The sequence below is a fragment of the Muscardinus avellanarius genome (assembly GCF_963383645.1).
Source record: "Muscardinus avellanarius genome assembly, chromosome: 12".
Lineage (NCBI taxonomy): Eukaryota > Metazoa > Chordata > Mammalia > Rodentia > Gliridae > Muscardinus > Muscardinus avellanarius.
This window is the reverse complement of record NC_137798.1, coordinates 81,830,223-81,853,106: the sequence shown is the minus strand read 5'-3', so window position 1 is coordinate 81,853,106 and position 22,884 is coordinate 81,830,223. Positions and strand designations below refer to the sequence as shown.

At 41.0% G+C, this 22,884-nt stretch overlaps 1 protein-coding gene across 1 annotated transcript in view; it reads left to right on the top strand.

The window, feature by feature from the left end:
• The window catches only part of SPTLC2 (serine palmitoyltransferase long chain base subunit 2), a gene marked incomplete at both ends in the record, with an annotated part of 106,099 nt that overhangs the window by 55,392 nt on the left and 27,823 nt on the right, over positions 1–22,884 (top strand). The window contains 4 exons of the mRNA XM_080708258.1: positions 1,241–1,334; positions 5,675–5,780; positions 7,546–7,765; positions 11,428–11,554. Coding sequence (XP_080564384.1) covers positions 1,241–1,334; positions 5,675–5,780; positions 7,546–7,765; positions 11,428–11,554 — 547 coding nt within the window. The remainder of the gene's footprint in view (positions 1–1,240; positions 1,335–5,674; positions 5,781–7,545; positions 7,766–11,427; positions 11,555–22,884) is intronic.

The window sequence follows — 22,884 nt, the reverse complement described above, 5'->3', positions numbered from 1 at the left end:
CTTGTTTCCTCTATAATTATTAATTAGGATTTTGGGTGTGGTAGAATTGTTGCTTCTCCTGTTTGTATCACTGTGGATTTGTGAGTGTCTTATTTTGGGGTTATAATTCTACATGATTATGGTTTCTGTTTTGTTTTGTTTTGTTGCTTGAATTGTTTCAGTTTTGGTTATTGGCAGTTCATTCAAATGGGCTCCTATATCTTTTGAGTATGAGACAACTTTTTAATATTTTTTCTTTTTTTTGTGTGTGGTACTAAGGATAGAACCCAGGGGCATTCTACCTCCAAGCTACACCCCCAGCCCTATTTTTTATTCTTGATTTTGAAACAAGGTCTCACTGAGTTACAAAGGGCCTAAGTAGCTGAGGCTGGCCACCAACCTACACTCCTCCCATCTCAGCCTCCCAAATGTTGGGATTACAAGCATGCACTACCATGCCCAGCTTTAATATTTTTCAAAAGTACTTTTTTGCCTTCTAGAATAATAAGATGCTCCAGGCTCATCTTATATTTTCCCTGTCCTAAGTTTGGAATCAACTAGCTGTCCAAGGAGCCCTGTTTTGTTTTATTATTTTCTTGTGATACTGGGGATAGAACCCAGAAGCATTGTACTTCTGAGCTATAGCCCAGCCCTTTTTTATTTGTATTTCTTTTTCTGATGCTGGAGATTAAATCAGGGGTGTTCTGCTTATGAGCTATATCCCTATCCCTTTCTTTTATTGTTGGTTTTATGAAGCAGGGTCTCAATAGGTTGCTGAAAGCATCACAGAGTTGCTGAGGTTCATCTTTAACCTGTGGTCCTTTTGTCTCCCAAATACTGAGATCACAGGTATGTCCTACCACACCCATCTCCTGCTTTTTTGGTTTTGTTTTATTGGAGAATAGAAACCAAGGTTTGGGAACCAAGAGTGTTTATTGTTATAGGGTTTCACTGCAAAACTCAAATGGAATGCTCTCAAATTAAGAAGCCAAGACCTATTAAAGGTTATCTGATGTATCATATATAAGAACCAGTTACTATGTAGTTGAATATTTGTCAGTCACAGGAATAAAGATATTAAATAGGCCAGGATTTTAATCTCCTTCTCAAAAAAAAATATCTTGTAAACTTTTCTTAAAATTGATCCCCTTGCTGTTGTATAAGATTTCCTTAATGTGGTATAATTATTAGTGACTGTGGCATTATAATTTGCATAACTAACCCTTTGTCATCTTTCCTTCCTCTGCTTGTGATTTTGCAGGGTTGCTTGATTCTGAGTGATGAGCTGAACCATGCGTCACTGGTTCTAGGAGCCAGGCTGTCAGGAGCAACCATTCGAATCTTCAAACACAACAGTGAGTTTTTTTGTAGAATTCACCACTGGTCGTAGTGTTCAGTATTCTTTGGGTCATTGTTGGTAGTAACATTGGTTATGTTAATATTTGAAAATGCAAATGAAGGTGACCAGAGAACATATAAAATATTCTTTGACCAGTCTTGTGTGTGTGTGTGTGTGTGTGTGTGTGTGTGTGTGTGTGTGTGTGTGTGGAGGGGTTGGTACTGGGATTTTTTTTTTTTTTTTTTTTTTTGGTGGTACTGGGATTCCTGGAAGCCCTTCTACCCCGGCTACACTCCCAGACCCATTTTTACATTTTTTTATTTGGAAACAGGGTCTCCTAAGCCAGTGCACGTGGCTGGCTTTGAACCTGTGCGATCCTCCTGTCTCTGCCTCCCAAGCGCGGGGATTACAAGCGTGCACCACCACACCCTGCCTGGTACTGGGGATTAAACTCAGAGGCATTCTACCTCTAAGTTACACCACCAGGCCTATATATATATATATTTTTTTTAATGTTCTCACAGATTGCTGAGACCCTCACTACGTTGCTGAGACTGTCCTTGAACCTGCAATCCTCTTGTCTCAGCCTCTTGAGTACTGGAATTACAGGTGTGCATCACTATGCTCGGCTGGTCTAGTCTTTTTTAAAAGTTTTTCTCAAGCTGGGCATGGTGGCACATGTTTGTAATCCCAGAATTTGGGAGGCTGAGACAGCAGGGCCCGGGTTCACGGACAGCCTCAGCTGCTACTTAGTGAGGCCTTTTGCAACTCAGTGAGACCCTGTTTCAAAAAATAAACAATAAGCCAGGCGTGGTAGCGCACGCTAGTAATCCCCGCACTTGGGAGGCTGAGACAGGTAGATCGTGCGGGTTTGAAGCCAGCCTCAGCTGGTTTAAGAGACTCTCTTCCCAAATAAAATATAAAATAGGTCTGGGAGTATAGCCCAGAGGTAGAAGGCACCTGAGTTCCATCCCCAGTACCACCCCCCCAACAAAAAGAAAAAATAGAGCTGGGGGTGTAGGTCAGAGGTAGAAAGCCACTGGGTTCCATCCCCAGTACTGCCAAAAACAGAGAAAAAGTTTCTCTCAAGCTGGTCACAATGCTGAGGCAAGAAGATTACAAGTTTGAGGCCATCCCAGGCAATTTAGTAAGACCCTGTCTCAAAATAAAAAGTAAAAAAATTTCAGAATATAGCCCAATGGTAAAGTGCCCTTGGGTTCAGTCCCCAGTACCACAAAAGTGAATGAATGAAAAAAGTTATTTTCCCCCATTGGAATGCAAGCAGAGGTTGAAGGAAGTGTTTTATGCAAAATATGATAGTCTCCATTTATTTGACTTTCAAATTTTCCATCCCATTTCCTGATTTACAGATCTTTGTTCAGGTACAGTCTACAGTGTATCTTGTTGTGACAGGATGGATATTGAAATGAGTAAATCAGGATCTCTTATCTCAAGGATCTCTGACTGGTTAAGAAAGATTTAACAGATAATATAGCACTTACAATTCCACAGATAAATGCTGAAATAAAGATATGTTCAGATGCTATGAGATCAGAGAAAGGTGACAGGAAGACAAAATTCTTGATCCCTAAGTGGAAATATCTACGGTTAGGTCTTTACCTCTAGAGGGAAGGACTGCAGATAGTTAATAACTTTCTTCTGCTTTTCTTCTTCTTGCCTATGGTGTTTTACAGTGAGAGTGATAAGCCGGGCGTGGTGGTGTACACTTGTAATCCCAGTCCCTGGGAGGCTGAGACAGGTGGATCGCAGGTTCACAGCCAGCCTCTTCTGCTTAGTGAGGCCCTCACTGAGTAAAATAAATAATGAATAAAAAATAGGGCTGGAAGTGTAGCTTGGAGCTAGAGTGCTTCTGAATTCAATCCCCAGTACTGAAAAAAAAAAAAAAAAGAGAGAGAGAGAGAGAGAGAGTGATATAAACCATATTTATTTTTGCAAATGAGAGCTTACTAAACATTTCTGTGTAACTTTTTTTTAAATAGTGCATTGTGAATGCAGATTTTCAGTACCTACTACTCCTTCATCTTTCAGTGCCACTTTGGCAGTCAGTATCTAAATGTGCCATCAGTTCATCAGTCCCTCAGTTTGGACCTCAAGTTGTTTCTAACTTTTCTTTTAGAAAAGTACTACTCTCAAGTTTTTGCATAATTTCTGATTACTGCCTAGTAGATTCATCATGCCTGATTAAAAGGGTATAAATTTTTAATACTTTTCCAAATTGCCTCCAAGCATTATACAAAAACTGTTTCTGTTCACTGGCCAACATAGGCTACTATGAATCATTTAAAATCTTTCTGAATCTAATAAGTAAAAAATATGCTGATTTGATTATTAGGTATGCTCTTTGATTATTAGGTATGAAGCAACTTTTTATATAGTTATTATATTTGTAAGTATTACTTTATAAGTTGGCCATTTTTAAACTGTTTATAATTGTTTTTACTGGTTATAAGAGTGCTTTTATATTGTCTTTTTTGTATGTTGACTTTTTAATTTTATTTTTGACTTTTTTTGTCTTGCTGTGCAGACTCAACTAAAATGTTTATGTTTTCACACTTACTTTCTTATGACTTTTGGACTTAATACCTTCCTAATTCTAAGATTCTTGTACTTTCTCCTGGGAGTTTTATGGTATATTGTAAATTTAAATTTCCATTCAATTTGTGGGACATAATATGGGAAAGAGATTGCTGGGTTTTTTCCTATGTAGCTAATATAATCAAACATTTTGCTGTAGATATTTCCTCTTGCCTAAAACTTTGAATCAGTATTTATTTTACTCCTCCTTTCTACATACAAACATAGGAAATTCAAACAAGTATTGTTTTGCTTTCTCCTACTGACTGCCACACAGTGCTGTCTGAGGCAGGACCAGAGGCTTTGAGTTAGGATAGACTTATTTTTGTGGGGAACATCTCTTGTCTCCATCAGGCAGTGCACAGATTGTTTAGTTGCAAATATACTTGGAGGTATAAGCACATCACAGGCTTTGAGTATCTTATTTGTGTTACATGTTATTATCATATCTTATCAAGGTCTTTTATGAAAAGAGTAGAATAATGTAGTTTGTGACCCCCTTCTCCAGTGATGAGCAGTAAAGAATAGAGTCGGATTTTATGATGAGGTGCCTCCTACTCCTATTAAATAAACCACAGACTTGATGTTGCTTAGGTTTTAGGGGGATTATTAAAGACTTCATTTCAAAGCAAATATTTTAAGTATGAAGTTCATAATGGTGTTAAGAGTGGCCTTCAGAGCATTTGTTTTTAACAGATAAATCACGGCCCTCATTAAATGGTAAGACTAACCAAGTTGTTTCCTAGGCCCGCTAATTCCCTTAAGGACCAGTGGAGCCACAAGCACTTGGTTATGTATAGATAGCTGATGAAGTGGCATGTGGCACAGTCTCAACTGTTTGCTAGGCTTGCTCAGCGCACACACGCACTCCCCAGAATGTGCCTTTAACCCAGTACCAAGATGAGGCTGTCTAACAAGCATTGGAATACATCCCAGATGTACTCAGTCAATGAAAGGAAGCAGTGTGCACTTTGTTGGTTTTTTTTTTTTTTTTTTTTTTTGTGTGTGTGTGTGTGTGTGTGATACTGGGGTTCCTGGAAACCCTTCTACTTCCAGGCTACACTCCCAGACCTATTTTTTTTTTTTTTTTTTTGAAACAGGGTCTCTTAAGCCAGTGAGGCTGGCTCCAAACCAGCGCGGTCCTCCTGTCTCCGCCTCCCAAGCGCAGGGATTACAAGCGTGCGCCACCACCCCCAGCCAGTGTGCACTTTGAAGTATCCGCCCATGTTTGTTTTCTAGGAGGTATATGAATTGGTGACAGTTTGTGCACATTGGGTTTTTGGGGTTTTGTGGTTCTGGGGATTGGACACGGCTTCATGCACCTTGGTCAAGTGCTGTACCACTGAGCTACAGTCCTACTCCCCACTCACACTCTTGCTTTGCCTTCTTCACACTTATTTCTGAATGAATCACTAGAATTAGAGATAGTTTGATTCTAAAATCACAGCAAAGCTAATTCAAGGCAAGGTATTTAGTGGAAACTGGTCGTTTCATAAGCATGCTAACCGCTGTAGCAGTCAGCCCCACAGTTGTCTAGTCATATCAGTGGTGTTGAACATTGGTCCCATTTAGATTTCAGCTGAAGGTGGTTAAGAGTTCACCCATTTGCCTCGGTGTTTTTCTGCTCGGCTTTAATTTTGCCCGTGTCCTTTGCGATCTGAGACACACTTCCCGAACAAGAAATGCTTCTCTGCATTTTTTAAATAAAGTTAAGAGAGAGAAAGATGCTTTGTGACTCAATTCGTTTTGTGTGTGCTGTAGATATGCAAAGCCTAGAGAAACTACTGAAAGATGCCATTGTCTACGGTCAGCCTCGGACACGAAGGCCCTGGAAGAAAATTCTAATCCTCGTGGAAGGAATATATAGGTACTCTTGCTTTACTGTTCTTTATCTTTGTGAGTTGGGCCCATAGAATCATAGAATTTTTAGGAAGGGAATGCTACACTGGCCCACTCTGGAAACAGAGACAGTGTTGGTGGCTTGTTAAAATACCTCAAAGCAGAGTCAGCACAGAAACAGAACAGAAATCTGTCTGTGTACTGCATAGTCTGCTCATCCCCCCTCTCTTTGTGTTTTTTTCTACTGTTTATAGAGGGGTTATACATGCGGGCAAGGATACAAGTTCTAAAATGTCAAAATAAATTACATACCACTTAATTTTTTTCTTTTCTTTTTATTTTGTGGAACTGGGGGGATTGAACCCAGGGGCATTCTACCTCCAAGTTGCACCCCAGCCCTATTTTTTATTCTTTATTTTGAAACAGGGTCTCACTAAGTTGCAGAACACCTCACTAAATTGCTGAGACTGGCCACAAACCTGCGATTCTCCTGTCTCAGCCTCCCAAGTATTGGGATTACAAGCATGCGCCACCATGCCTGGTTTTGTCTTTCCTTTCTTTCTTTTAATTAATTAATTAATTAATTAATTAAATTTTTTTTAGGAACTGGGGGTTGCACCCAGGGCATTCTACCTCTAAGCCACACCACCAGTCCTATTTTTTATTCTTAATTTTGAAACAGGATCTAAGTAGCTGAGGGTCTAAGTAGCTGAGGCTGGCCCTCCCAAGTACTGGGATTACAAACATGTGCCACCATGCCTGGTCATACCACTTTTTTTGTGTGTGTGTGGTACTGGGAAGAGCCCAGGGCATTCTATCTCTAAGCTATACCCCCAGCCCTATTTTTATTCTTTATTTTGAAACAGGGTCTCACTGAATTGCAAAAGACCTCACTAAGTAGCTGAGGCTATCTACGAACCACACTCCTCCTGTCTCAGCCTCCCAAATGCTGGGATTACAAGCGTGTGCCACCATGCCCAGCTTCATACCACTTAGTTTTAAGAAACATTTTTCTTCAGTTAATTTTTGTAGCCCTTACATTCTTTTAGCTCCTTTTTAATTTTTTTTTGTAATTTTAGTTAAATATATAAGAAGAAATACAAAGCCTAATATTGCCTAGAATTAAAAGCTTTCGAAGAGTATGCCATGACCTTAATTCTTTTTGTCATGAATTAAGAGCTATTGTGTTCTGGCACTATCTTAAAAGATCTCATTTTCAAGCCAAGTGTGGCACATGCTTGTAATCCCAGTACTTGGGAGGCTGAGACAGGAGAATTGGAGGTTTGAATCCAGCCTTGACAACCTAGCGAGGTCCTCCTCAACTTAGTGAGACCTTGTTTCCAAAAGAAATAAAAAAAAATCGGGCTGGGTGTTAATGCCTCTGGGTTCAATCCCGTCCCCCCCACCCCCCATACACACACACACATCTCATTTCCTTTGCCCTAGACATTTGCTTAGCTGGGGCACCATCTAAATTTGTCAGTTTAAAACCACAGGTGGTAGGTGGGCATGGTGGCTCATGCCTTTAATTCCAGTACTTAGGAGGCTGAGACAGGAGGATTCAGGTGATTCAAAGCCAACCTCAGCAACTTAGCAAGTTTCTCAGCAACTTAGAACCTGTTTCAAAATAAAAAATAAAATAGGGTTGGGGTTGTAGCACAGAGGTAGAACTTCCCTGAGTTCAATCCCCAGTACCACACAACAACAACAAAAACAAGAACAGTAACATGCCAGTTTCTAATTTGGGGAGTTAAAATGTCAGCGTACATATTTTTTTAATCCTGTTTTGCCAGCATGGAGGGATCTATTGTCCGCCTTCCTGAAGTAATTGCCCTCAAGAAGAAATACAAGGCGTACTTGTATCTCGACGAGGCTCACAGCATCGGCGCCCTCGGCCCTTCAGGTCGTGGTGTGGTAGACTACTTCGGCCTGAATCCCGAGGACGTAGACATTATGATGGGAACGTTCACGAAGAGCTTTGGTGCTTCTGGAGGGTACATTGGCGGCAAGAAGGTACCTGGTCCACGAAAATGGGCAGTTAAAAGATGAAGATGGGGTCGTGGGTATGGTTACTGTTTAGCAGATGGGTCCTGAACTGGGGTGTGGAAATCCTGAATTTATGGCTGGTGCCAGTGCTTCACATTTCAGCTGCCTGGGGAGTGACTGATGTCTCCTCACTGAGCTCAAGGCTGGTTCTGTTCATTGTTTGTTGTTTTCTTATTTGAGCTTCTTTCTAAACTACGTTCTCGTCTGAGCTACAGAATACTCTCTTTTGTGAAAGAACACACAGTGGAGTTTCCTGTTTGCCAGTCTTCTGTTGGGTTTGACTTGTGTTCACAGTTTCAAAAGTAGTAGGATTGTCACGGGAGCTTTTAAGAACAGATCAACTTCCCTTCCCTTGGACTCAAACACATCATAGGCAAATGTAGGAACAGGAAGAAAAAAGATTTTTCTGGCTCTGAGTTGCTACCAACCGTTGTATTTTTCAATTTTAAAATTATAGAGTGAACTCTGAGGTAACTGAATAATCAGTGTGGGGTGGTAGAAGTGATGAACTGTGGCAACAGAGGCCTGGATTTGAGTTTTTACCTGCTTGCTTTGTGAGGCCTTGGGGAAAGGACCTTAACCTTTCACTCTCCTTTTTAGTCAAACATAGATAAAGCCAGGTGTGGTGTCACACGCTTGTGATCCCAGCATTTGGGAGGCCGAGATCAGAGGATCATGGTTCATAGACAGCCTCAGCTACTTAGCGAGGCCTTCGCAATTCAGTGAGACCTTGTTTCAAAAAAGACTAAAAATGGGGCTGGGGGTGTAGCTCGGAGGTAGAATGCCCCCTGGATTCCAGCCCCAGTACTGCCAAAAAAAAAAAAAAAAAAAAAAGAGTAGTGTGTCTCTATGCTACAACACAGAAAAGACTACATTAAGTGGAAAAAAGTCAGTCATGAAAGGTCACATATTAGTCGGGTGTGGTGATGCAGGCTGAGACAGGAGGATTGCACTTTTTTTTTGTTGTTGTTGTTGTTTCAGGACAGCCTCAGCAAATAGTGAGACTTTGATCAACCTAGTGATACCTTGTTTTAAAATAAAAATAATATAGGGCTGGGGGTGTATTTCAGAGGAGGAATGTCCCTGGGTTCAATTCCCAGTGCCACACACAAAAAAGAAAGGTCAGTGTTGTATAATGATTTTTTTTTTAATGTTATGTCCAAAATAGACATGGAAACAGAAAGTAGATGCGGATGGGGGAAATAGAAAGTGACTGCTAATGAGTATGAGGTTTCCTTTTAGGACGATAAAATCTGAAAATGTTCTAAAAGTAGATAGTGGTGAAATTTGCACAACTCCAGATATGCTAAAGCCACTGAACTTTAAAAAAGTGAATATGGACAGTATGTAGTTTATACCTCCAAAATGCTGGCTACTTACTGCAAAGTTAGAAAAAAATGTGGGTCAAGTATTTGTACATAGCACATAATAAGTACTCATAGATGTTCTAAATTCCTCCTTAAAACTCAATATTAGAGCTGAGAGCCATGGTGCATACCTATAATCCCAGTGCCTGGGAGGCTGAAATAGGAGGATCACATATTTGTGGCCAGCCTCAGCAGCTTCACATGACCCTGTTTCAAAACCAAACCAAACCAAATGCTGGGTGTGGTCGCATATGCCTGTAATCCTAGTACTTGAGAGGCTGAGATAGGAGAATGGCAGATTCAAGGACTACCTCAGCAATTTAGTGAGTAGACTCTGTTTCAAAGTAAAAAATAGGCCGCGTGTGGTAGCACACGCCGGAGGATCATAGTTTGCAGACAGCCTCAGCTACTTAGTGAGGCACTCCTTAACTTAGTGAGACCCTGTTTCAAAATAAAGAATAAAAAAAAAACGGCAGGGGTGTAGCTCAGAGGTCGAATGCCCCTGGGTTTTATCCCCAGACCCACAGAAAGAAAGAAAGAAAGAAAGAAAGAAAGAAAGAGAGAGAGAGAGAGAGAGAGAGAGAGAGAGAGAGAGAGAGAGAGAGAGAGAAAGAAAGAAAGAAAGAAAGAAAGAAAGAAAGAAAGAAAGAACGAACGGACGGACTGGGGGTGTAGTGTGAAGGCAGAATGCTTCCAGGTTTAACTTCTAGTACACACACACACACAAATTAATTTAAAAGGGGGGAGAGCTGAGAGTATATCTTGGAGGTAGAATGCCCCAGGGCCCAATACGCCCCCAAAAAAATCAGTATTATGAATATTAAAGAACAGTTATTCTAGCTGGGCATGGTGTGGCACACTTGTAATCTTGGAGGTTAAGACAGGAGGATACTTGGGAGGTTAAGACAGGAGGATCCAGGCTTGTGGCCAGCCTCAGCTACTTGTGAGGCCCACCGCAACTTAGTGAGACCTTGTTTCAAAATAAAGAACAAAAAATCAGGCCCGGGTTGGGAGGTATCTTGGAGGTAGAATGCCCCTGGGTTCAATCCCAAGCACCACAAAAGAAAAAAAAGCACAATATATTTGTGCTTTGGGTTTATTTGTTGTTGTTTTTTACATATTTTAGTACTTTAGAAATAATAGCCAGGCATGGTGGCACACACTTGTAATCTCAGCATTTGGGAGGCTGAGACAGAAGGATCTAGTTTGTAGACAGCCTCAGCTACTTAGTGAGGCCCTTTGCAAATCAGTGAGACCCTGTTTCAAAATAAAGAATAAAAAATAGGGCTGGGGGGTGTAGCTCGTAAGTAGAATGCCCCTATTCCCAGTACCACACACATACACATACAAATAAACGAATAAACAAAAAAAAAAAAATAAAAGATACTAGAGAATAAGGGTATACAGTTGTTTTCAAAATCCTTGTAACTGGGTTTTACTTCAGTGCAGTGACATTAATGTTCTAATGAAAGACAAAGTGAATTTCTGCCATATTTATATCACTTTATAAATCTTCATGTATCTGGAGGATATTCTGATGCCCTTAAAATTGATATCCAAGAACCTTTTTTATTTTGTTGGTGGTGCGGATTAAACACAGGGCCTCACACATGCCAGGCAGTCCTACTGAGCTACACTCCCAGCCCAAGTGAACTGTCTGTTACTTAAGGGTGGAAGGATGGACTTTACAGGCCTCACATGATATGCAGATGAAATTTTCTGTAGTACTTAGAAATAAATCAATTTATCCAGGCATTGTGGTGGCCCATGCTTGTAATCCGAGTACTTGAGAGTCTGAGAGAGGAGGATTACAAGTTTGCAGCCAGCCTTAGTTACTTAGGCCTTCCACAATTTAGACTTTGTTTCAAAATAAAATAGGGTTGGAGGGTATAGGTTGGAGATAGAATGCCCCTGGGTTCAATCCCGAGTCCAAAAAAAAAAAGTCATTGTATCTAAAAAAAAAAAAGCAATCCAACCATCTTTTTGTTTAATTCAGCTTTGTAACATTAAATGATGTGTTCTCCAAGTTTAGAGAGATATTTTAGGAGTTAAAAACAACAAGGCCTGAGGACTCTGCCAAGTTTCTGACTCAGTTATTGCAGGCAGTATGCTTTGACCACATTAGTTGACCTTGCATCTCAGTTTAGTGTCCTTGCACCAGGCCCCTCAAGGGACGAGTCCTCTAGCACCTGGAGGGAGGGTACTGACATTGCCAGTGAATTTAAGAATTGCCTGTAATCATCTGCTTGCTTAAATCCCCAGGAGCTGATAGACTATTTGCGCACACATTCTCACAGTGCAATATACGCCACGTCCCTCTCACCCCCAGTAGTGGAACAGATCATCACCTCTATGAAGTGCATCATGGGGCAGGATGGCACCAGCCTTGGTAAGTCTTCTTTCTTGAAACAGTTTCTAGGCTTAGTGAATGAATACTTCACAGCCTAATGTGCTGTTTTGTTGAGCTTTTTTCCTAAAGTAAGGAGTCAGGTTCCCTGAGGGGCAGAGTCTGCAGGCTGTGAAGCCTCCGTTTCCATGGCGTCTTTTCAGGATGTTCAGCACTTACACCCTGAGAACTATACTGGCTCCCTTCCGCTGGCTTTTTCTTAATTATGGATTCTCAGACTTCTCATATTCCTACATGCCTTCTTAACTCATAGGTAATATGCCTCAGCATCTTTCTCATAGTGTATAATTTTATATAGATGTGATTCACTATGTAGTGATGTTTCATTAATAACTTGTTTGAGAATTGCTGTTTCCATGAGTAAGTATCAGCTGGATGAGGTGCCATATGCTTGTAATCTCAATGCTTAGGTGGCTGAAACAGGAGGATCACAGGTTCCAGGATAGCCTCAGCATCTTAAGTGAGACTTAGCAACTTAGCATGACCCTGATTCAAAACAAAAATATAAAAAAGGGCTGGGGATGTAGCTCTGAGGTAGAATTTCCCTGGGCTCAATCCCCAGTACCACCAAAAAAAAAAAGTATCCTTGATTTGACAACTCTTTAAAAAGTTTCTTTGTTGTTATTATTATCATTATTTTTGTTATTGTTATTATTATTGTAGGTTTCCGAACCAAGGGCTCAGTGTATGCTAGGCAAGTACTCTAGCACTGAGCTACATCCCAGCTAATTATACACTTCATTGGGGTTTTTTTGTTATTGTTTGTTTTTTGTGGTACTGGGGTGGAACCCAGGGGCTTTCTACCTCCAGGCTATACTTCCAGACCTATTTTATACTTTATTTGGAAACAGGGTCTCACTAAGTTGCTGAGAGCCTCACTAAGTAGCTCAGGCTGGCTTCAAACCTGTGCAATCCTCCTGTCTCAGCCTCCCAAGTGCTGGGATTACAAGCGTGCGCCACCATGCCCGGCTTCGTTGTTTTTCTTAAACATACTTTTATTGGTGTGTTGTGGCCTCACGTCAGAATGTAGTTCAGAGTGATATGGATGTACGTGCATATAGCATTTGGTGAGCTTTTCCCAATGCCCTTCCCACTTCCTCTCCCAAAATTTTCTAATATATTGTAGCTAATAAAGATTATCCTGAATCTGTTTATTTTGTCTTTGGGGGAATTTGTAATCCAAACTAAATGCCTTGGCTTGAACTAAAATAAACAATAAAGTGAGTCTTGCTTTCTGATGAGACTTTTATTTTGCATCACCAGAGGGCAGTGTTGACTGTAGACTACTTACAATAAAAGAGGAGCAATTGATTTTTTGTTGCTGATTTTACTTTTAAGAATATTTCTGTTGCCAATGTAAAACATATTTCTTACCTGTATGTGTGCGTGTGTGTATGTGTGTGTTACTAAGGAATTGAAACCAGGGGCATTCTACTTCCAAGCTACATCCCAACCCTGTTTGTTTGTTTGTTTGTTTGTTTGTTTGATTGTTTGTTTGTTTTGAAACGGTCTTTCTGGATCTCTCAGTCTTGCTGCATTGCCGAGGCTGGTGTTGAACCTGAGATTCTCTTGTCTCAGCCCTCCAAATACTGAGGTCACAGGGTGCACCCCCGTGCCAAGCTGAAACATACACTTAATATTGTTTGTTGCTCTATTGGTGTGTTTAAAGTCATTGCAGCTTTTATTAAAGATTTCACATTATTATTCTTGTGCTTTCCCCACTCTAGTTACATAATACTTGATTGATTTGGTTGGCACTGAAAAACAAGAATAAAGTAATGAAGCTGGTTTTAATAGTACACACCTATTACCCCAGTACTTGAGAAGCTGGACAGGGAGCACAGATTTGAGGCTAGCCTTGGAAACTTAGTGAGACCCTGTTTTTTGTTTTTGTTTTTGGTGGTGCTGGGGTTCCTGGAAACCCTTCTACTTCCGGGCTACACTCCCAGACCTATTTTATATTTTTATTTGGAAACAGAGTCTCTTAAGCCAGCACAGCTGGCTTCGAACCTGCGCGATCCTCCTGTCTCCGCCTCTCAAGCGTAGGATTACAAGTGTGTGCCACCACGCCCGGCCTTAGTGAGAGCCTGTTTTAAAATTAAAAAAAAAAAAAAAAAAGGCTGGAATTATAGCTCAGAAATAGAATGCCCTGGGTTCAATCCCAGTACCAAAAATAAATAAGTACATCTGATTTTTATTAAGACTGTTTCTTTGTGTGTATGTGGTACTTAGGCTTGAGGCCAGGGGCATTCTATCTTCAAGATACACCCTCAATCCTTCTTAGTTTGGAACAGTCTCACTAAGTTGCTAAGGTTGGTTTCTCTAAGTTACTGAGGTTGGTCTCAAACCTCTGTTTCTCCTATCTTAGCCTTTGAAGTATTGACATTTCAGTGTGAGCTGCCATGCCCAGCAGGACTGTTTCTTAAATCAGAATTTTACCTTAATATTTTTTCAGATCTTAATTGATGCTTGTTATCTCTAAGGGAAAGATTTTCAGAAATAGTAAAGTGAGATCATTTTCAATTTATGAATTTACTTCTTCAGTAAGAAAATATTAATGTTGCACATGTAGCATTAGAGCCTTATGAGATACAATAGCTATAGTTTACTTAATTTTCTCTATTTCGGAATTCAGGGGAGTTCTACCTCTGGGCTACCCCTCCCACACCTTGCAGTCCTCCTGTTTCAGCCTCCCAAGTACTGAGAGTACAGATGTGTGCTATCATTCCTGATGGAAAGAGTGTTTTGATCTGAAAGATATACGTGTGTGTGTGTGTGTGTGTGTGTGTGTGTGTGTGTGTTCGTGCACACGCATCAGCATTTACCAAATTTATTGCCAGGTGTATTCACCTTACTAGTTCAGTGCACAGGGTATGCAGGTGACTAGGAAGGTCTGTAGCTTTCAGATTAATGTTGAACATTTTCTTTGCTCTATCCTAGAGCTTGGATCTGTGTGATGCATTAACCCTGAATAAGTGACTTATCCGTGCTAACTGATGATATCTGGGAAAAGATAAAGGCTTAGGGTGGCACCTATTCTCTAGTTTTTGCCTCTAGCTACCCCATCAGCTCAGTGGTTCAGTACAACTGTTTTATTATGTACACAGGTTCTGTGATCAGGAATTCAGTCAGGGCACAGCAGGGATGGCTTGTCCTTGCTCCAGTGTCTGAGGCTAGCTTGGAAGACTCAGGCTTGGGGGCTGGGATCATATGGCACGCTCGATCTTTTTCATTCACAAGTTATCTTGCCAGGCCAGGCTTAGCCACCACTGTTGACCAGGACCTCTTAGAGAGGAGGCATTCCAGAAGAACCTCGCTGACACTCCGTGACCTTTTCTGATCAGTAATCACTAAGGCCAGCCCAGAATAAAGGTGTTGAAGAATTAGACTCTTAACTCTCCAATGGGAGATGTGCCTGAGAATTCCCAGTCATTTTAAAAAACTGTCTCCACTAGCTTTTAAATAGTGTATTTAAAAAATTATTCCCTGAAAGACCACTTGAGTAAAATATTTCAGAAGAATTCATTTTAGATGGTTCATTAGCTGGGTGTGATGGCGCACACTTGTAATCCCAATACTTGGGAGGCTTACACAATGAGATTGTAGGTTTGCATCCAGCCTCATCTACTTAGTGATGCCCTCCACAACTTAATGAAACCCTGTTTCAAAATAAAGAATAAGAGCCAGGTGTGGTGGCGCACACTTGTAATCCCGGCATTCGGGAGGCTGAGACCCAAGGATCGTGGTTCGTGGACAGCTTCAGCTACTTAGTGAGGCCCTCTGCAACTCAGTGAAACCCGGTTTCAAAATAAAGAATAAAAAAAAAAAAAAGGCAGAGGGTGTAGCTCAGAGGTAGAATGCCCCTAGGTTCCATCCCCAGACCCGCAAAATAAAAATAAAAATAAATAAGAAATAAGAAATAGGACTGGAGATATAGCTCAGAGGTAGAATATCCTTGGGTTTGATCCCTAGTACCACAAAAAAATTTTTTTCTTTAAGCCTTTACATTTTTGTTTCATTTCTGTTTTGGGAGCATTAATTGTTGATGTGGAAAAGAGATTAACAGGTATTTTGAAATTTTTGAATAAAAAAGGTTTATGGTAAAAATAATTATTCCCTGAAAATTTAGTTAGCATGATAAATTTCTGTTGGTTACATTGTTTTTCTATCAAAACAAAGGTAGATATATATCAAGAAGTAAAGAGGACTTCTGGGAAGATGGCGACAGAGAAAAGCGGGGCTTACGAGCCCCGCTAACAACCAATCTCTATTACCAAAAAATCAGCGCCTTTCATAGCCAGAAAACACCATCAACAGAGAAACAAAAAATGTAATTACAATGGACAGAGAAAAAGAGGGCTGGAAAAATGAGACACCAGAAAGAAACCAGACCACAGTCATGCGGCCAGAGCCACGGCGCGGACACCATTTTCCCTTGCAGCACCAGGCCCCAGACAGGAGGGAGACTCAGAATGGAGCTCAGAGCCAGAGAGGAGATACGCCGGCCTCACGCCTGAGGACGCGGCAGCAGCGCCTTACTGCCGGCAGCGGTGAATTCACCAGATGGCACCAGACCAACGCACTCAGCCCACCAGGCTCCAGAGAAGAGCGGTGGACAGCGAGCCGAGGTGAGCCGCTGCAGATCAGCCGAGAGGAATTCGGCAGATTTTTGGCACAGGGAGCATCTAAAGCTCCCAGGGGCTGGGCTCAGCACACCCTGCAGTGACTCAGAGCGGAACTCAAAACCAGAGAAGAAATACACCAGCCTCACGGCCGAGGGCATGGCAGCAGCACCATATTGCCACCAGCGGCAGCAGCAGCAGCAGCAGCAGCAGCAAATTCACCAAGTCCACTACAGCTCCATCAGCACACTCAACAACCGTGAGTCAAATTGCAGCCCCTAGAGGAGTACTCTATTCCAATTTTTCCCAGTACTGCACTCCCAGGGACTTGACCCAGTGGGGGAGTAGTGGTGGCAGAGATATCACACCATAGTCACAACTCCCCGCAGGAGAATGCCCAACCTGGAACCCCCCCATGGTCTAAAGCAGCCTCGATTGACTCCCTGGGTCTGAGACGTTGAGATACACCCCAGTAAAGGAGTAGTGGTGACTGAGATACCACAGACTCAAGATCTAGAGCACCTTAAGTGAAGTTGTAGTGACCCAGAGAAGGCACAAACTTCCGAAATCATGGGAAAGAGGAATAACAATGGAGCAATGAATGCCCACAACCCCACAACATCAGAACCTGATAAAACAGAAATCCAGACATTTCTAGAAGATCAAATCAGGAAAATAACTGTAGAAATAATAGAGGTGTTTCGAAAAGAATTCAGAGAGCCAAAAAGAGATAAAGGATGCAACTAATGAAGTAAAGGCCTCAATTCAAAGTACAATCGATTAGACCACATGGAGAATAGAATCTCGCTCCTAGAAGATGATCACTCCAAAAATGAATGCATAGTTTCTAATTTAGAAAAAAAAATCCGACAGCAGGAATCTGACATTGAAGAAATATGCGCCCATTTTAAGAGAGCTAACCTAAGAATAATTGGAATAGAGGAGGGAAAAGAAGGTGAAACCAAAGGGATCAACAATCTCTTCAAGGAAGTAATAACAGAAAAATTTCCAAACATAGAGCAAGAGGTCGATACACAAGTCCAGTAAACTTATAGAACTCCCTTTAGACAGGATTGGAGAAGAGGATCCCCACGCCACATAATTGTCAAAATGACCAATGTGGAAGCCAAGCAGAGAATCTTAAGGGCAATAAAAACAAAGGGCCAGGTGACATTCAGAGGCAAACCAATTAGAATCACACTAGACTTCCTAAACCAAGACATGAGAGCCAGAAGGGCTTGGAATAACATGTTCCAAACTCTGAAAGAAAACAACTTCCAGCCAAAAATTTCCTACCCAGCAAAACTTTCTATCAAATTAGATGGGGAAATAAGAAGCTTCCATGACAAACAGAAACTGAAGGAATTTATGTCTTCAAAACCAGCGCTAGAGAAAATACTCAAAGAGATTAACTACAAAGAAGAAATAGGTAACACACACCAGAACCAGAGAAACAAGAGTTTCCATCCAACAGACAACTAAGATCGGTTATCTTTGGAGATTCATTATTTATGTTAGTCTTTTACCTATTTCTAAATTGTATAGTTTGCTTTTATTGTTGCTAATTTTTAGGATTTCTAGTTGGAATATTAATATACCTTTAGATATAGCATCTGGGAATATTTTATCCCATTCTCTCAGTAACTTTTAACTCTGTTTACATTGTCTTTGGATATACAATTTTTTTTTTTACTTTTTAGGGAGTTTACCCTTCTGTTTCCTGTGCCATTGAAATCATATCCAAGAAATCACTGCCAATTTCAGTGTTGTGAGATTATATGACCCAGATTTTCTTCTAAAAGTTTATAGTCTTAAGATTTATATGTATGTCTTTTATCTATTTTGAGTTTATGTTTGTATATGGTGTTAGGTAAGGGTCCAATTTTTTTCTTTTTCATGTAATTATTATTTTTCAACAATATTTAGTTAAAAGATTATTATTTCCTCCACCAAATGTTCATGGAAACCTTGTCAAAAATAACTTGACAATATATGGAAGAATTTATCTCTAGGCTTTTTTTTTTTTTTTTTTTTTTTTTTGGTGGTAGTGGGGTTCCTGGAAGCCCTTCTACCTCCGGGCTACACTCCCAGACCTATTTTTACATTTTTATTTGGAAACAGGGTCTCCTAAGCCAGTGCGCGGGGCTGGCTTCGAACCTGAGCGATCCTCCTGTCTTTGCCTCCCAAGTGCGGGGATTACAAGCATGCGTCACCACGCCCGGCTATCTCTAGGCTTTTATTTAACTCCAATGGTTTATATATCTGCCTTTATAACAGTACTACACTGTTCCAATTATTGTAGCTTTATAAGGTTTGAAATCAGAAAATATCTTCTAGCTTTGTTCTTTTTTGAGATAGTTTTGGGTATCTAGAGTCCATATTCCATATTAGGATAGATTTTTTCTGAAAAATAAATAAATGTATGATAGTTTCACCTAAAAAAAAAAAAGAAAAAATATTCTCTGGTAAGAAAGAAAGCAAAAAGAAATATTGAAATGTTATCTTTAAGTGATCAAAAGCTTGGTGTCAGACAGATTAAACTGTTATGTGAGATTATCATTGTTAATTTTGGATAAATTGCTATAATACTAGATGTCAACCACTAAGCCAAGCATGGGAAGGAGGGATGGGGAGGGAACCGGGTGGGGATTGGGTAAGGGCTAACTGGGCAATGTGTGCATGTATGTCTACAAAAGTTTTTTTTTTTTTTTTAAATCCCATTATGATATATGAATACAGTGCACCAATAAAAAAAAATTTTAAAAAAAGAAGTAAATACCATTTTCTCAGGAAGCCTGCTACCTGATCTTAGTTAAATTTGGCCTGATTTCTTTGAGATTTAAATATTAAGATAATCCTTATTTTTACATTGTTGAATGCATCTTTTTATTGTCCTTAAAGAAGAAAAAAGGTGTGAAACAGGACAGTAGGCTTTGGCTGTGTTGTAGGTGCCATTTCTAAGGAGGTGTTTGGAATTAATTGCCTGAGTGTGGCTTTGTAGTAGAAATGCCTGCCTTGATAGAAACTTCATCTCTTATGTCCAGGACACTGAATTTCACTAATTGCAAAAACATTACTATGTGCAGGGCTCTGTGACTTAGAATCCACAGAAATGGGCACACAGTCACACTATTTGAATAAAGTGTTCACTTGGGTAGAATTGGGGATTGAAAGAACAGCGGTTGCATTAGTCCCAGAGAGCACTGTAGCATAGGATGATTAAAGTGTCATTAATTATCCATCAAGTATCCGAGTGCCTGCTGTGTGCTAGGTGCCGTTGTGAGTGCTGGGACTTGCCAGAGGATAAAACAATTCCAAATTCCTGCCGTATGGGGTTTTTAGTAGGAGGAAAAGTTACAGAATGTTCTAAAAATGGTAAGGACTAGTGGGTGGGGAAGCAAGCAGGGAAGGTGGGGGTCAAGAGCACTGGGGACCCTTTGTGTAATTTTAAAGAAGGTGCTTGAGAAGAATTTTAACAAGGATTTGAAGGAGGATAATGATTTGGAGGTGAAAATCCAGGGACAGGCCTTGAGATGAGGTGACTTTGTGTCCAAGGACTAGAAAGGTGGCCACCATGGCCAGGGCAGATTAGTGCAAGGCAGAGTTTTACGGATGTCATCACGAGGAGAGGGTAGGGGTTGTTTAAAAGGTGGAATTCTCACAGGAGGCAGTGTTTTAAAGATAAGAGGTTTCCATGAAAAGAACACAGACACATGCTAGTTTGTGTAGTATCAGATTCAAATCCTTGAATAGTTTCTGTGGGCTTCTTAATTTTGGTAGGCAAGTGCCTGTTTCATGTAGGTTAAGAATTTTATGGGTCTTTCAGATTTCATGAAAAGGTACAGGAAATAATATATCCTGTAGCCATATTTTAATACTGCTAATGTTGCACCCTACCTCACCCTTTAAAAAGAAATAAAAGGATGTATAAAACTTTTACTATCTGTTCCCGATCTTGTTTCTTCATCCACTTCCTAGAGACAGTCATTATTCTGAAATTGTCTCCTGTACTTTACCTTGTGTCTGCTTATAAATAGCACATAGAATATGTATCCCCACTTCATACTTGCTATAACAATTGCAGAAACACTTAGGAGATATAACTGTCTGAATCAAACCCACTGTCCTAAGTCTCCCACCACACTCCACCAAAAGTGTTGTCCGCTGCATGTGAGTGTGGGAAGGCGGCTGTGGGGTGTGCAGTAGTCACGTCTTAACTCTCTTCCTGAGGGGGCAGTGTCTCTTGTCTTCTTGAGTTGTTCAGTGTGTTGTGCTATATCTCAGCCATTTTCCCCACATGACTACAGGAAATGTCTATGATATGTGGAAAAGCCTATGAAGAAGGTAGATGGGCCCAGGTTCCCAAGAAAGTTTCTACACTTGAAGGAAGTGTAGTACTGGAAATTGTTGAGACAGGTGATTGCATAAGTGGGAGATATAGTGTATTCCATACTGCGCAGTCTCACTGATAGCACACGAGTGTATTCAGCTTTAGGGGAGGTTAAGACAGGTAGTCAGTTTTTGTTTGTTTGTGCCATCACACGTGGCAATATTTTTGATGCTTTATATTTTACACAGTGTTTTTTTTGTGTGTGTGGTACTGGGGTTCCTGCAAGCCCTTCTACCTCCGGGCTATACTCCCAGACCTATTTTTTATATTTTTATTTGGAAACAGGGTCTCTTAAGCCAGCGCAGTTGGCTTTGAACCTGCGCGATTCTCCAGTCTCTGCCTCCCGAGCGCAGGGATTACAAGCGTGCGCCACCACGCCCGGCTTTACAGAACTATTTGATGGTTTATTATATAGGTATTTAATAGTGGAGAGGTTCAAGTTTTTGGATGAGCCAAGAAAATACTATAACTTTTTCTTTTCTTTTTCTTTCTTTCATTTTTTCTTTTCTTTTTTTTTTTTGGTACTGAGGTTTGAACACGGGATTTTGTCTCCAATCTTTATCTCCAGCCTTTTTAAATTTTGTTTTTGTTGCTGTTTTATGTATACATGTGGTATGTGGTACTGGAGATGGAACTGAGGGGCATTCTACATTCAAGCCTTACCCTAGTCCTTTTTGTTTTGAAACAGTCTCACTAGGTTCCTGAGAATATCCCTATGTTGCTGAGGCTGTCCTTGAACTGCAATCCTCTTGTCTCAGCCTCTCAAGTGCTGAAATTGCAGATGTATGCCACCACACCTGGCTTCCACAGTGCTTCTACACACCGGTTGACTCTCCCATTATCAGTATGTTACCAGACTTACCGAAGAGCCAGTGGGTACTATCTGATGTTTCTAAACACTAAAGCTTAAGGAAAGTTTTAAAATTTCTAACAGTAACTAACTAGTAGAAAAATTAAAGCTAGGAATGTCACAAAAATTGTTTGTGATTCATGCTAGAGGAGTCATGGAATGTGGTAGAAGTATGAAAGTCTCACCTAGGTACCATCTAGGCTTTATGGAACAAGCAGAGGTCTTTTCAACCCTGTGGCGTTTCCAGAAGAGGCAGTTACAGAACCTGGCTTCTTCTCCAGGGAATGGTTAATAATCTATACTATTAAAGTTTTACTTTAGCTGGGTGTGGTGGCGCACAATCGTAATCCTAGTACTTGGGAGCCTACTATGGGGGATCGAAGGTTCACAGCCAACCTCAGCTACTTAGTGAGGCCCTCCGCAACTTAGACCCTTTTTCAAAATAAAGAATAAAAAATAAGGCTGAGGATATAGCTCAGAGGCAGAATGCCTCTGGGTTCAATCCCCAGTACTAGAAAAAAATAATTTTACTATGTGAATGAATATCTAACTTATGATTAGAAATTTTATTGTTAGATCACAGAGTACATTAAATACTTGAGTGGACTAAATCCTGCTGAGATTGAAAAGAAGGCTTAACCACGTGCTCCAGTAGTATGAGGTCAATTATTGTTTTCCTCTTTTCTGTGGGAAGACGCGCTGCTATGTGGTGAGCGGGTAGACCCTTCCTGTCCTTCCCATGATTTCTCTCAAGTTCCTTCTTTCTAAGGAAGGGAGAGTCATAGAGCTGTTGACAGGTGGATGTGGAGAGGCATGTTAGCCTATGAGGATGGGAATTGTGCTGCCTGCCAGTGGTTTTGTGCCACCGAGATGAGTTAGAACAGACTGGGGAGTAGAAAAAGCAAGACCTAAGCCAGCCCAGCAGTGCATACCGTAATCCCAGTGCTTTAGAGGCCGAGACAGGACTGCAGGTTTGAAGCCGAGGCATGGCAATGTAGCAAGGCCTTGTTTCAAAATAAAAAGGACTAGGGTGTAGTTCAGGTAAACACCTTTGGTTCAATCCCCAGTACCACAAAAGAGAGAGAGAGAGAGCATGCAGGAGGGAGGGAGAAGACCAAGGCCTAGGCCAGGCATGGTGGCGCACCCTTGTAATCCCAGCATTCGGGAGGCTGAGACAGGAGGATCGTGGTTTGCAGGCAGCCTCAGCTACTTAGTGAGGCCCTTTGCAACTCAGTGAGACCCTGTTTCAAAATAAAGAATAAAAAATAGGGTTGGGAGTGTAGGTCGGAGATAGAATGCCCTTGGATTCCATCCCCAGTACGGGGGTGGGGGTGGGGGGGCAAAAAAACCAAGGCCCGAGAAATCCTGACAAATTCCCCTAGAAATTTGAAATTTTGCCAGGTTTGGTGGTGCACACTTGTAATCCCAGTACTTGAGAGGCTGGGTTGGG